Source organism: Cydia splendana, chromosome 10 (genome assembly GCF_910591565.1).
Source record: "Cydia splendana chromosome 10, ilCydSple1.2, whole genome shotgun sequence".
Lineage (NCBI taxonomy): Eukaryota > Metazoa > Arthropoda > Insecta > Lepidoptera > Tortricidae > Cydia > Cydia splendana.
This window is the reverse complement of record NC_085969.1, coordinates 6331323-6348006: the sequence shown is the minus strand read 5'-3', so window position 1 is coordinate 6348006 and position 16684 is coordinate 6331323. Positions and strand designations below refer to the sequence as shown.

At 40.5% G+C, this 16684-nt stretch overlaps 1 protein-coding gene across 2 annotated transcripts in view; it reads right to left on the bottom strand.

Annotated features, from left to right (window-relative positions):
* LOC134794184 (serum response factor homolog) overlaps positions 1-16684 on the bottom strand; it is a 327451-nt gene that overhangs the window by 283442 nt on the left and 27325 nt on the right. For both annotated transcript variants that reach the window (XM_063765917.1, XM_063765918.1), the window contains exon 2: positions 13174-13416. In XM_063765917.1, coding sequence (XP_063621987.1) covers positions 13174-13416 — 243 coding nt within the window. The remainder of the gene's footprint in view (positions 1-13173; positions 13417-16684) is intronic.

Genomic DNA, 16684 nt, shown 5'->3' with positions numbered 1-16684 from the left:
TGAAGTGAAACAAGACTGAATATTGCAGCTGTACTTTTAAAAGGACACGCGTATCCAAATTATTGAAATATGTCATTCCTCGCGGCGTGAATAATCGCCAGCACGTGCCAAAAAACTTAATTTCGCTTTTAAATATATGTTTTTGAATTTACATGCCTTTTGTAATTCTGTCAGAGCCGAACAATATTAACGGCGACTTTGCATGGCTAATTTTGACATTCATGACAACTCAATTTAAAAAAGAAGCCCATAAATTTTATTTAAGCGTTGCGCAGTATATCTTTAAATAGGATTCAATTTCATAATTCTTAATCTTATTAATTACTTGACATTACACCGTTACAATAGTTTTGTCAAGTCTAGCTCTCTAATAATTTGTACAACTATTATTACAACAACATAAACCTCTTTCAGAGTAATTGCTGGTTAAGTAAGTACTCGAGTTAAGCCTCCATTACAACCTTTTTTTATATACGCGGGGATGCTGGCCGTAAATAAATACTTAAAGCAAAAAAAAACAATAACCGCTCTCTCCATGCAACACCCGATCACACAAACGAACGGGACGCTATGTAATTTCAATTTAGAAGGCGTAGGTTTTTTTTTTTGTTTTTTTCACCAGCACCAGCCTTTTTCAGCCAGCATTTACTTTAAATTATTGAGAGACAAATTATTGATTTCTAATTACTTTAGCTCGTAAAAGATCATTGTTCTTACTCAAGTAGAAAGACGGCCAACATCCTCGTGCAAATAAAACTTATAAATTCACTTTGTGACCACGATCCGTAATAATACTGAATTAAACAGTCGTTTTCGAATTTAAGTACATTTTTAAGGCACTCCATAGGTAGAAGAGATACTTGTTACTAACACTTATATTAATTTATTGTTATTTATGTTCAATTTGACTAATACAATTGAACGTACTACGACTTGAACACCTTTTGAAACTTTATGTTTAAAGGTTGAAACAAACTTTATCACATAGCTTTATTTTAACCTTTAATCGAAACGTAGCAATTGATAAAATTATATTTGATCAAATCGTAGACATATTAGCAACTACTCACGTAGCAAAACACACAACATGCTTTCCTTATACTGGATGGATCACAACACAGGTGCACACTGGATAAGTACAGGTATCAATATTGCTAACCTTTTGCATGAACTCTAATACACATTTTCAATGCATATTTAAACAAGAAAAAACAGGTCTTTATAAAGGACATCGCTAATTTACACCTCTTCTGCGACGTCCTATTTACCACAAAGTTCAAAGGAATAAAAATGTATAATAAATTCCATGCAATGTCGGTTACGCCCTAACGAATTCAGATCTCGACTATACTAACTACAGTATCAAAAATATATATTAAGATTTATGATTAAAAATATTTTTTAACTTTAGAATTACTTTGAGTAAACAGAGATCACCCACGCAAGCGGAGTCCGATGTTACTACAGCACCAACACTAGCACCAATAGGAAAATACCTTTATTATGACGTCACCACTGAAAGCTTGCGTCTAATTGGTCAGTTCTAAGTCTTTTACTTTTTATTGGCTGTCAGAGGTGGCGTCAAACAGAGTTTCCGTCTCGACGTAACTTTAAAATCACTGGAGCGGGGAAAGGAATGATTTGAAATTGGAATTCGTTGCGTTCAGAATTCGTTGTACTTATAAACTATACAGACGATGGCACTTTTATTAATGGCCTGCAACTTAATGAGTAAAATGCATTAGAACAAAAACCTTACATATAACGGGATATGAACATAATGTACAATCGTCGTACTTAATAGGTATTGCTAAGCCTCGCAATCATTTTGGTAAACCAAGTCACGTTCCGTACAATATTTGCGTCCGCCATTTAGCTACTTGCATCTGTATTCCATCAACTATTTATGATAATGACTCCCCGGGCTTCGTTTGATTTAAGAGGATCCGACCTGGATATACCTTTTCAAGAAGTTTATTTGACTTACGAAATTTTATACGTCAAATCGTGCAGCTAAAACAATGTCGGCTCCTGTTACGGCCGTACGAATGTTTGATGGCGACAGCTGTGTCGTTTAAGTTAAGTAATTGATTCATTTAAACGGCTTTTACTGATTTATGAATCCCTGTTGCGATGTCCAGCGGATTATTAATATCTTTATTAAGTTTAACGCTCAAAACGTGAATCCTGTTGCTTTTTATTCTTCCAGTGGATATGATAGAAAAATTTTGGCCATGTATAAAAAAGCGAGCGTATCGTTATCACGGCACTTTATTGGACAATAAAATTAAGGATAATCGTGACTTTTACGAAGTCAAGTGCCGGTGTACCGTTACAACAAAACAAGCAAAAGGAAAGAAGGAGGCGTGCAGAATTAAGTCATAATTTAAGGACGTTGGGCAACGCTTATCGGTGCCTCCTACGGTCTGGTATCTCGCAACACTCACTGACCACACAAAAAACACAATAAAACGTGAAAAATAACAGCAATATTATTTCTCAATTCGCTAAGACTTTAAGGCGAATAACCGTCCAAAACAATTGTTGTGCGCGCAACACTCGCAGTTTTTTTAAAATTAAGTTGGTGCGTAGGCGACGCCCGAGCCGCCGTGGGCGGGCGGAAGTGAGAGCGCGTTCGCGTCCTTGTCTAACAACTACAAGCACAGGTAAGTAAAAACGGAATAGGAGATAAAGTAATTCCGCAATGTCAGTTGGAACAAGGCTCTTCAGTTTATGACCACTTTCGGATCTGACGTAAACAGAATTCTTAGCATACGCGTTGATACGGGGGCCATCGATTCGTATATTTACTGCCGAATTAAAACGAAATACATATGTATTGAAATTCAATAAACTTCAGGTGTAATTGCTCCGATGAGCCCGATATCCATTATGATGCAATCAAATGAATGTATTTATGAGTTATACCGATCGGATATCGGCTTGGCATCATTGCTACCGTTCGCAATTACAAGTAATAAAACTTTTTATTATAAGTAATTGGAAAGCCATCAATTCAGTCATTCAGCTTCTATTTAAAATGACATTTCATGATTTGGAAATTTTATACAGGGGAAATTATAAATTATATAAAAACTACTGTCAAAGGTTTGAAAAAGGTAAAGTCTTCAATCGACAAATACCTATTCCTGTAATTGCTATTGGGCATAATTTTATTCCGACTTTTTTAAATCTTTAATTGCAGTCTTATCAAAACGTATATTTTCTTATCACGATTTCTCCGTTTTTCACCCTATATAACCCTTAGTTCATTTTAGTCTATTTTTACGCTTCTGGCAAATCTATTGAAATACTGTGCTCTGATTGGCGCGGCCGTTACAGTATGGAGTGCGCCGGCGGCGATAAACCGCCTATAACTGTCGCCGCTTTTGCACTAAATATCTAGGCGATGCCAACAGGGTTCGATCGCAGATCATAGCTTGATAGCAACGGTAGCTGAGTGGTCCAGGCTTCGCTTGTACTCATAAGTTGCAGAACGTACATATAAATTTTAGGAAGCTATCGGGAAAGCATTAAGATGAGGACTTTCTTAATTCGCTTCAGCCACAGAATAAATAATAGTACTAGGTATAGAAGGTTCACTCTCTAACAAAACGCGTCTATTACGACAGATATGACCGCAAAGTGACATATGCGCGGCAATTACTACTGCTAGACACCAAAATTGGTGTGGGCCGCATGTACTTGTAGCGACGCGACGTAATCGCGGAGTGAGGCACGCCTACTTCAGCTGATCTCACTAAAACTATTATTTAGAGTATTCCAACATTTCTAACGTAGTCTTCTACCAGAGCTACGATTCCTTCTGGATTTTCCTGACGCTTAGTAGGCGGGTGCCTACCTCCGCAGTCCAATCGCTATCATAGCTATCCCAACTTCTTATGAGAGCTGTTACCAGATTTTTTCCTAGAAGAACTGACAAGCGTGATCGCCTACCATCCCCACTTCCAAGTCACAGCTCAAAAAAAGAGTTCGATATATCATAGCGTGATATCGAGCCATAAACACTGGGAAACATACTTGAGTGAGTTTCCTGATTGCAACCGAGTGATAAGAAGCGTGACGTGAACAGGAAGAGTACATAACCGTTGCCAGCGTTCGAAACTTGAACGATAACAGTTTCGTGAAGGTTAGGTGCGTTTCCGAATTTTTTTTTAGGCCACTTTGGTAATGAGCGTACAGCCGGATGGTGTAGCTACTGCACCCTATGAGCGCTACTCCAGGGGTGTCGCGTGCACATTTCCGATCCAAAATAACATAATGTGTTAGTGGATAGTGAAAATCTTAATGTATTTCAACCCCAATTGTTAACCTTCTTTGAATTAGTATGCGGACTGTCATTGATTTTTACAATCATAAAGCTGTTTGTATCTAAGTACTTTGTTTTATAGTAGTTACAATCTTTTTTCTGCGAATCGGAAGTATGCAATATTTGAAAAGAAAATTATGACTTAAATTTACTCTATTAATGTATCAGTAATAATGCGCATACGATTTTTTCCGATTACATTTAAAAACAAATTAAACGATAATTGATAACTATATAACAAGTTTAATGCTAATTATATGTTACGAGAAAAGCACTTAGCGAAACTGATAAAGGAATCCAGACACCATAAAAGCCAAATTTAAATATAAATTTGTGTTAAATTAACTCTTTAGCAAGTTATTACAAAATGTTATGAAAGTTTTTGAAATCGTTAAATCCTAAATTGGAAAGTGCGGTCTGAAATTCGAATGTAGCCGTCAGATAACGATCATTTAAATCCAGGGCGTGTGTTAATATTGAATGCGCGAGCGCAAGCGATTCAAATACTGTGGTGCTAAGCTAACATCGAATTTCGAAATCTTCATTTCTATCGGTCTGGATATATTGGAATGACAGCGATGGAGTCATAAAAATTAAATTTTCGACGTCTCTTATGTGACTAGAGATCCTTAACATTTTCTCTGGCTTTACTCTTGACATGTCGCTATTCTCTGATGGCTGACTTTTTAACGAGACAACTACTCTATATCTAAATCTGTCACACAGGCTATTTTCATTGTTGACTTCCATTCTTCTCTGAACATACACAAAGGGTCCTAATCCCACAGTGAGTTCAGCAGGGCTTGCTTTGTTTTTTTGTTGAATATGTAAAAATAATACACAGTTATCATCAAATATCCTTGCTCATCACACAAATAAAAACTCTTGCCAGAATTCGAACCCAACACCACCATTTTCGCAGGCCCTAGTTACCAACTCGCTCACTGCTACTCGTTAAACGATCGGAATGATAAAGATTCGGACAATACAGATAATTTATTCATACAGTTCCTGGAATCGAACCAGTGACCCTCCAAGAGTTTTCTAGTGAAAACGAACTGGTTCTGTTGATACAGTTTTTTCGCTTGGCTTGATAGTTAATGACAGTAATTTGGATAACTGGAGCAGGTTGCAACGAGCCAGCCATTACTTTAACCTGGGCAGTCAACTTAGTTTATATCTATTTTTTTTCTTATTAGCGAAAATAAAATAAAATACATCAGAGGAGTGTGTGAGGGATGAACTACATAACAAGCAACTTCACTGTTATGTGAATAGTGCCCACGTCGTTAATCGCTAATCCATAGCTTTCTGTTTATAATATTCGATGGCAATTTATTTATTGTGATTGTTTTTAAAAGACTGCTACGAATTTTTGAACATGCTGCTACTTTATTTTGTATTTGCGACGTTCAGACGACGATTGACGTTCAATGTTCAGCCAAAAAGTAGAATAGTCGATTGGCAATAAACAGCGCCAGCAGATTTCTATTACAATAGCAACTTATAGTCAGCTGGTAATAAGTAGCAATTTCGTTTGAAAACAGCACATTTTAACGTCATCTACAAGTGGTCCTTCGAGCCGGATGCCTCAGCCTGGAATCTATGATCCCAGCATCTTGTAGCGCATAACTCCGTTGAATATTTCCTAGCGATCAGCTAGTTTTAAATAAACCAGTAAATAAGCGAGCATAATGTATTCCGCACGCGTCTTGCTAACTCGCATCCTATTCAGCTCTGAAAACAAATCCGTCTTTGTGCTCTTGCGCCGATCCATCACAGCTTTTTCTATTGACGAGCTTGCACAAACAAAAGCTTTCAAATGCTAATCTTTAGTACGTGCGGGGGATTAGTTCCGGAGGTCTCCGACGTGGGAATCTTTCTGGGCACGTAGTGGACATAATTGTGTTTTAGTGGAACCTAAACGAGGCATTTGTCATTTGAGTGGTCGTGGGATTTCGGCGGTCCTTGTTTCAGTTGCACTGCACAAAGGGTAACAGTCAAACCGCCAATAGTCCAAAAAAATAGGTTGAGGAGCAAGTTAATTTTCTATTTCAGCATATTAAAGCAATCTACGGAAAACAATTGAACACATTGCTTTAAAGAGCCTTATTGTCTTTACGTGGTGTATCATTAGACATGGTTCATCTAATTGATAACAGAATGTATGAGCTAGCATTCAGCTAAATGTTTGAGCCGTTGAGCTGTTTCCCAAGACCAAGCTAGGCCTTCTCTAGTTCTCTAGAAACTACCTCTTCTCCATCAGTTTCACTCCTGAAGAAATAATCGTACCTAATCACCATTTCTGTTGTTGGTAGAAAGCTATTATTCGGTTTATTTTTTGCAGTTATCTTATATATCTTAAGCTATTTATCGCCAATTGGGGTGCCTAGTAGTAGCCTGGTGCCTTCTTTCCCCTAGAAACCTTATTGATTGGCTTATCACAGTATCCTTAGCGCCCGAGCACGCGTCCGTACCTGATCCCGCGCATGATTTATGTATGACCGCTGCGGCTCATTTAACTACATGTATGCCGGAATTATTGTGTTGCACGCAGCGCGCGTATCGCGCAGGCGTGGGGAGAATGCAAAGCGCATAGACAATACTCAGATTTGAAAAGATGTAAGTGCATTAATTTTATAGAATACTTGAGCCGTTTTGAAATAACGAAATGTACAGAATTGAGAGTTGCTGTCGATCTTTCTGATGACAATTAACGTTAAAAATAAAAGTTAAGGGATGACTTTGATCGAACTTTTTTACCGACCAGCGATTATGGTGTAGGGTTAAGAACCCTATAATAAAAATTGGCAACAATTTTCGTCTATATGTTGGTTGTGTAAAAAAGATTTCTTGTTATTATATTCCAATTAGTTTAAAACGTCATAACATATATCTTAGACACGAAAAACAATAACCTTTCATAATACTCATGAGGTATTCACAGGAAGACTAATCATGTACCAGTCGATCTAACGTTTAATTTATAATTATGAGAAATGAGAACCCTCTGTCCAAAGCAGCACGATTCATTATAGAATGGCATATCAATCTGACCCGAGCGGAGATAGAACACGCCAATCGAGTCCCGGAAACGCCACAAATAGACTTTACTGGCCTTTTTCTGAACTGTTCTAGTGTCTTACTTTCAGACGTGGTATGTTAATCATTTGAATGAGGTTTATTAGAGGTTCTTTGGAACTTACTGAGTAATCAAAATAATTATTTAGTTAATATTAGATGAATACAAAGTTTTACTCAAAGTATTATTCTACATGACACCGACTCATTGACAAGATGAAACAGGTGCACATGCACACTATTAGTATTCACCTCATCAATTCAGTCATACCTATAGTACAATGCATCTCCATAGCAATTTTAAGTGGCACAACGCAAACAAAGATTCAAATCTAAAGATTGTTGTACACTTGCTAAACGTCCGCTCATCCGTTAGCCATTGTAGCGTACAAACAGCACCGAAAACAGCGAGCAGCGTTCCCACGTAGCTGTCACCGCCAGCTATCGCCGCATCTACTCCAGTGGACAATCGGCCTAACAAAGCCTCGGACCCAATCATTCCCACGCGCTAACGGTAGAGCCTCCACGTTAGTTTGAATTTATAGACCCGACTACGCCGCTGCACTACCTATCCAACGCTCCTTTAATAGCCAACCTCGAACCCACCACGACAAAACCCCTTTAACAGACGTCAATGGACAATAAAGTGGTGTTATGATAGTAATGGGCCCGCCAAAGCGCATCGCGATGCCGATACAAAAGGATGACCGATAAGTTTGGTTTATTTCTTTCGTTGTGTGTTGAACAATGTTCGGATTCATGTCACTTCGAGGGTTGAACTGTGACCTTACAATGAGTTATGATTTTAATGGGAATTTCACAGGCAATTTAGACATATTTTAATTAAGTTTGTACTGAGATGGTGAAAGGGATTAATAATAGGTATATAAATTCCATTACGATGAAAAGCCCTTGAGATATACATGGATAATTTGTTACCTACGCAAAATAGGAGACAAAAGCGTGCTGATTTTGATTTCCGACAAAATTTCACAAAACAACTTTAACCATCAAAATCCACATTGAAGAGAAATGGCTAGGTATAATTTGAAAAGAAAGTACCCGTTTTCATTGCTCCTGAGTCTGAAATAGCGATAATACCTAAGCTTCTTTAATGCAGTCGGTCATAGTGCAGGAATCTTCCGCAAGCGTTGCAACATGGTCATATGTGTAACACAATCTCCGAAGTCGGCCGGTGTGACGCGGCGAGCGGTTTTACTCTATTCCTGGCGCGCGCGCGCCTAATTTTAACCATCTGCGTTCTGCGTCTCCCGTCTAGTTTTAGGAAGTGGGCCGACGTATTCGGCGAACCAGTCCCGCAGTTTTAATACCAACATGCAAAAAAATGGATTAGGAATTGAATACTTCACAACGTTATAATTGGATGGAGTCAATGACGCAATCGTCAACTGCCAATCAAGAGATCTATCGCAGATGTTTGTTAAGTGCGCAACTGGAAATATAATCGCGGGCCAATTATCGAAATGACATAGACGTCGGCCATATCCAGCGGACGGCACACTCCAGACTAAATCTATAATGGATGAGGCGCGTCCCGAGCGAGTCCGGTAAACGAGATCGCAAGCGCATACATAACTAAACAAGCTGGACGATTCGAGCGCTTATTCATTAATCTAATGGGATTAGAAGGCGACGGCATTGGGCACCCGGGCCGCGTGCGCCCACCGGCTCCACCACCGTTTCCGAGACCACGAATAAATTTCAATTAGAGCATCGGCACTTCGCGGAAGGGAGATTCCTCGGGATAGCGTCGCACCTCAGCGCCCGTCGTCTGCATACAAAGGAGCCTCTCAGTTGCAAATCATTAGAATTGCGGTAAGTGAGATGTGAGGGGAATCCTGCGTATGATGCGGCGCGCAGATAATGATGTCGGGGGCTAGATGCGCGCCGCTGCCGGCCTAATGCGAGCGGGCGCCTCCCGCGATCTCGCCGCAGATGCATACGAATGCATGTGTCAAATTGTATCGAGCATGAAGCACAATGTAGAATAATTTCTTACTGGATTTGTGCCACCCGCCGATGTCGATCGGACGCCAATTTGTAAGCGAGGACATAAAGCGTAGTGTAACGAAGCCCCTAAACAACGAAATAAGCGACGCATCAGCGAAATATCTCAGCGGTGACATGCCGCGGCCGGACTTTGCAGTCGCCGACGTAACGAGGGAAGCCAGTGCGCCCATTGTATTTATGCCTTAAACACAATTTATTTATTCGGCAAACATTACGGAGACACAAAATCTTGTCCATAAATACATGTGAAAGCACATATCAAGTATCGGAATGCAAACGGCAAGGCTCGTGTCTGAATTATGCAACAGCGGCTGCGCGGCCGCTGTAATAGTGCACGGAGTGCGCCTCGACGCCTAAAATAATACGCCAGGACGCAACGCACCGGAACGCCCATACTGTTTTAACGATTAATAAAAACATCTGCGCCAAATATTGCTGCTTCGAGATTCTAAATGTGGTACTACGTTTGCATATATATCGGGAAACTGACCTAAGAAACGTTCGCAGCTTCAGCGCTCGAATCGCATCCGTGCCACACGCTTGAACGTTTCACGATGCTTACGTCCGACCGGGGTCCTATCACGACGTCGCCGTATCGTCCTGTGGCCGCACGCTCGCTTAATGGGCTGATCCATTACCTAAATGACGGCGCGAATCGAATTTACGACGGCCATTGCTCTCGCGGAAATTTCGCCAAATTGACTCCTCGAGGAATCTCTTCATTTGTCCACCGGTGACGTGGCGAGGCGCATGCCATCTCGCGGATTAACGGTGACCATCGATCTCTCGCGGGTGGTCGGCGGGATGTTAATTACAGGGGAGAACCGATCATTTAATGCGAATTTCGCAAACATTAAATAATTACGAAAAAATCGAAGCAACGGTGCGTTCACGCGTGGAATAATAAATTAATGATCGCACCAGACGCGGCAGGATGCGTCGCGCTAAGAATCCTACAAAAAATTTGGAAATTATAAAATTTTCGTGTCCGTGAAAATCAGGTGAAGTTTAAACAACGATGCATAATGAAAGGTAATGCTTATACTGACACAATCAAAACAAACTAAAACGGGGATTAGAAAACGATGAAAGAAACAACATAGAACAATAGCTTTAGAACAACGTTCATTAAGAGCTGACCGAGGAGCGGTGAAGAAAGCCGACTGAATAATCCTAATCCTTAAACCACACGCGGTGACGATTACAACGCACCTATTAGGCAAATTAGCTTTATTGTTAGTTCGGCGATCGGCTTACAGCCGGACAATTATGTAGGAACATTAGAGCACAATGCAATGAGTCAGCAAATCGTCCCGGCGTTTATCAAAACAATGGTATTGATAAGTTAATAAAGGAGGCGCGAGACGACTAACGAGCGATTACACCGGCGGGATAGACACGCGTACGCGGAATACGTTATAGGCGACGTGAGTCAGCCTCAGGAGCGCTTATCTAAAAAAGAAAAGGAATTTACGACTCGTGTCGGGATCTCCTCTGTCGTTTTTTGATCCGTTTCTAAAATAGAACTGACGAATTCACCGCGGATTCCACACCGGACTACGCCGAAAGCGAAATCTCGAGTGGCCCAGCGTTACGAAACCGACGCTCGATTAGGGATACGCGGGGGCACTGACCGACTTCTGCACACACCGCTAATTCATGCGCCGGAGCATCTGCATCCTACGACCGCAATATCGCGAGTTTCACGTGCTCGAAGCAAACGCCCTCATAGCCGCATACTGCGAATACGTAAAGCATTATATTTACGAGCGATATGGCAGGTGAAACTGTATCTAGACGTCCAACTAGACGCGGCTTTTGAATATAAAGAAAATATCAAACATGAGCACGCCTTCACCCGAGTCACGAATTGAGATGTGGAACGAATAGAACACAAAAACAGAGCGGATAAAGATCTAAAGACCGGAGCAGTTATCGCTTGGAATCGTAATTACCGCGTGAATATTTCAATCGAATCTGCTTATCGACGCCCCATGAACAATAACGATGGATATCGTCGCGGACGTATTATTTCCGTACGTCAAGAGATGGACCTACCGGGGGAGAGATTTTTATCAACGCGAAACGAGTGAATCGACGTAATCGATTTCAACATATCAGAGCTGACAAGCGATATTCGAGGTCGGGGTGAAGGCGCAGTGGGCGCCGGATGGGTTCGAAATTAAAACGGTATGCAAATGAGAGCGGGAATTAATCGTTCGCTGCAATCGATGCGACGCAGCGAGAGCGGCTACTGAGTACAAATCGATGAATAAATAGTATCCGATTAGCAACACAAGGTGTGTTCGGCGTTAATGGATGAATCGAGCGCTGAATGGCGCTACTATACGCCGTATTTGGCCCGTGTTTGAGCTACGCGTTTCATTGATTAACTGTTCGCGGCACATAATGTAAACAGTTAAATTAACGATGATTACACAAATATTGTATTAGGTTCAAATTGAATAGCGTCGGCACGAAATGTGAAAGCTACCGGGATACACCGCTAGGTCAAGTTTGACAGGGGAATTTATAAGAATCACTCGCGGTGTCCGAAAGTAATTTTCAATTAAGTTTCTTGATAATCCGGATCACGAGGGACCGGCGGCGACAGCGCGCTCCCTTGATAATTGGAAACTGTCTCTAGTCACTGACACCACGCTAGAGCGGTGTCGAGAATTTGTCCTGTCCTCAACAAGTAATTACATAAAAGAAATGTTCGGGGCGTACCTTCATTGAACGCTGACACATGTAACCGCTTTATTTTTAGAACGCACTTCCTCCAATTTCAAGAATAATCGCGATTATTAAAGCTTCGAATGTTTTTTTTTGTTGATTGAATAAATGAAAGGCCGATTCATCGATCATAATGAATCGGTAGTGGCGCACCACCGCTCCCATTTCCGATCCGAGGCGTCACAAAACCGTATAAACCGGTCGAGAGCGTTAATTATAATCGGATTTGAATCTGATTATTTTACTACCGAATATTACACTTCGTTTCGACACCGTTCATCAATTTCGTTGATAGGATTTTTAGGGTGATTAATTCAATGAGCGATGCGAGATCCATTACAGCATCTAATCGCCTCATGCGAGCTTAAAATGAGCATCTGACTCATATTGCCGTGGAATTATTGTTTGTTTTTGACAGGATTGAAATCAATCAATCAGTATTGATACAGGCAGCTTTGGCAGCGTCACGATCGGTCCCTTGCCGTAAAACAATTTTCAACAGAAGCGAGAAAGAGTGGCAGCTCATAACTCATTTTACACGTCCGCGACGCCGACGCCCGTATCTTGCGATCAGTTGCGACCTGTCAATTACCATCCGCAATCACTTACACCAACCCGACATATTCCAGGAATACTTGCATCACTGCACATTGCAATTTTGGACCCTCTCAAATCAAACTTCAATTATTTACAAATACTCTATTTAAAAATTCGCTAATCTAATTAACTTATCAAGAACGTGACTATGACGACGAACTGCAAGTCAATTCGCTAAACTGGGCTTAACAAGAGTGCCATCTGAACTACCGTTGAGGATGATGTGACATGTGGGGGTGTGATAGATGGGCGTGGGAGTAGGGTTGCCCGAGGGAGCCTATGGGGAGGGGGGACGGACAGGGGGGGTGCTGGTGGTACTGCTGTAGCGGCGACGGCGCTAGCCCCGGGTGGTGCTCTATGGGGTACTGGATAGACGACGGGTATGTCAGTTGCCTCACCTTCATGTCCTCGTTATCTACGTTATAGGTGAGCTCGGTTTCCTCGAAGCCGGTGGCGGCCATGCGCTGCTCGCTGGTGGTGGGCGGGTCGGGCGAGTTGAGGCACGTCTGGATGAGCCGCTTGCCCGAGTCCGAAGTGATCATGGGCTGCAGTTTCCGCGTCGCGAACGTGTACACATGCCCCGTTTCTGAGGCCACTAGTAGCATCACTTGTGTGCCCGTCAGGGTTGACAGTTCGTATGCCTGTGAATGGAAAAAAGTACTGTTAATAACTGCATCAAATAAGAAAACATGGAAAATTAAGCCCTACAACATACATATCACACCCAATAGTCGCGATCATCATGCGAGTGGCATTATGAAAGTTGTAGAATTCACTACCTACCATCGACGAACATGTTTATTGGTTAACAAGTATATTTTTAAAATCAGATTTATCATTGACTGCAAGTACTTCCCGGACGTCAAAGTACCAGATACGATAAAGAATTGATGTTACGAGTTGGTTAAATAAAATTTATCTCTCCAACCTGTGAATCTGCATGATTCCATCGTAAAACAAAACTTTCTTCCCGCCCACGTGCGATTACATGTCCGACTCTCGGTCGGCGTCATAAACGCTCAAGGCAAAAACCTAGGGCCCATTCACTATAAAGCCTTTACAGCTTTAACGTCCAGTAGTTAAAGTTACCCTTAAATTTGTGACCTTTTACCTCTCCCACGCGGCTAATTCGTAAGCAAACCTCTGCACGTTTCGGGAGCATATCACTATCTCACGGCACTCTTTGTGTGTGCATGAGGAATTATCACACCCACTGGCGCCCGAACGCCTACACCGCCTCCTAACACAAACATAAGCAGATCCCAACACATTCAAAATTCAATCTTAAGTTTCAAGTTTTAAGCGCTCTGGGACAGCAAATTGATAAAGAGCAATTTGACACGGACAATTGACAAAACTACGGTAGCTCGACCTTTGATGTTCAAATTGATGTAAACCAGAATGCAAACCTTAGTGCGTGGGCAATACAGGTCTAGTCGACAATGTTTGTTTATTTCTGAACGCAAAGTTATGTTGGTTAGAATTCGCTTTTCGATTATGTAATGAGCGTTCGGTCGCCTATCGCCCACTAGTGGAGATCTAGAGATAGCGATCTTTGGTAACCACTCTACTTTGGTCTAGTATACACGATGGTTTCATTGTTGCTTGGTTCATGTACGATGGTTAAAGTTGTGTGTTTAATACTGTAAAGCATGTGTCAATACACAATTTGGACTAAGAATTATTAAACTGCAAAAAAATAATAATCAAAACCACAGGTCTAAATAATAGGGAACTAAACTATAACTAGGTATAAGAACCACCGCGGCCACTATTACAAAGTTGAATGCCACTCGTTCATGCGGTCGAATTGATTTTAACGAAATGAAATCGTAATGTGAAACCACACGGATTGTTGTACATTATGTATGATTTGCCACAGTATTTTTTTTTGTTGTTTTAACCAGAATTATAATAACTATTTATGAATCAAAAGCGTGGGAAGTTCAAAGTGAGAAGTTTTCGACATTTGTTCATGGAGGTCTAAGATCACGGGTCAATCAAATATCAAATTTGATGCGGATGTGAAGCAACATTTGATCAAATGTAAGATAATTCTGTCCATCAATACAGTTACTGCAAATTGGAAAACCTAAAGACATATTACAAGAAGAACTGCAATATGTCATACTCATAATAACACCGTTAGTATTCCTAATAGGTCTATTGCAAGATTTCTATCTAGAACACATTAAGTTAAGACCTCAAATGAACTGGACTTTGGGTGATTTTAATAATATATAATATCAAGATTGTGCCTTAATTGCGTATCATTGGCAGGCCCCTAATATGTACTAATTTCATAAAAGGGCGTGTTTTACTTAATTTTATCAATTAATCTTTATACTCGTACAAACCTACTGCTCCTCGTTATAATTCACCTGCTAGTTACAGGTTGTCCATAATCTCTTTTAAACAGAGACTTAGAAGAGGGCATAATTTAAAAGTTCCTAAGGAAGCCAAGTCCTCGGGAAAGGGGTCGGCAAACCGCGGCACGCGAGCCGCTTGCAGCTCTTTGGAGGTACAATCGCGATTGATGAAATTAACACTTAGAGTTCTTAGACTACTGAAAACCACATTTGCGGCTCTGACATTCTTAGAACTATAGTTTTTCTAACGCGGCGGGCTTTTATTCTCAAAACCGACTCCAGCTTAGGAAGATCGTCCGCATACACGTCTTGTTCATATATCGCCCGTAAATTTTCAACAAGGTGAGAACACCTCATATCAATATAATTTCGCACATCCTCTTCACCCAATAACCAGCATCTTCAATGATTAATGCATCACATAATTAACTACATTCTACTCCCAAAATTTCACACAACAGCGTTAACTTAAGCCGCGTTGATCGAATATGAATTTTAATGTATGGTAATAAGGGTTAGAATGCATGTACTGTGTTGATGGGTAGATTTTCGGATTGGCGAACAAATTGACAATTACAAATGCACTTTTAATGAGCAACTTGTGAATGATGAACGAGGAAACTGGTGGAATGCCTGATGCTGGATACGACCCCATTTTTTGAGTAACGATGCGTAAGAAACAATGTAATATTGAATATTTCGTGGTAATACAATGTTTTCGGTTACAGTCTTACAGTCCGTTTTACCAGAAAGAAAGCTCGTCCTATATGTGAAACATTTATAATTTTGATAATTATTAATGTATTTTGTTAAAACTTGCATGCTTTTGATAATATTTTATAATGGAAAAAATTATATACACAGAAACTAAATATTTCGCATTTACCTATGGATAGTAGACAATAAGTTATGATAAGTCACGAAAAGCAACAACACCATGCTATATATTACCTACTAATTGTTTTCGACAATCGTTAGGTGTGTTATAATTATCAAAGATTTTGTTTACAGGATTTACAGGTATCCTTATAGGACTAATTACAGCGAGGTATTGGCAAATACTGCTAAGAGTACCCAACAGTGTTGTAGTACCTACTGTAGATGTAGAGTTAGACCAAGAAAAGTCTGCAGCGATTTAGATAGTCCAAGCAATGCAAGTGTCATTTTAAATGTCAAACTTCTATGAAATTATGTATGACGTACAAATAATAACACTTGGCCTGCGTGGGCTATCAAAATCGCTGCAGACTTTTCTTGGTCTAACTCTATTAAAGTGTAGGAAACATGAAGAATGATAGAGACACTTTATTTCAGAGAATCGATTCAAGTTTATCTCGAGCCATGATCAGGTTTACAGTTATAAATGACTTTGTCGAAGTAAAACCAATAATAGGATTAAACATGATTAGCTTTAACCTTCGTTTGACTCCGCCATTGACCCGCGCTAGGGTTGCCAGATTGCCGTAAAACAAAAAAAAACACATTGATAGAATTTTTAAACTGTCTGAATGGCAGGTAGAGTTCTTTTGTGACATTCGGA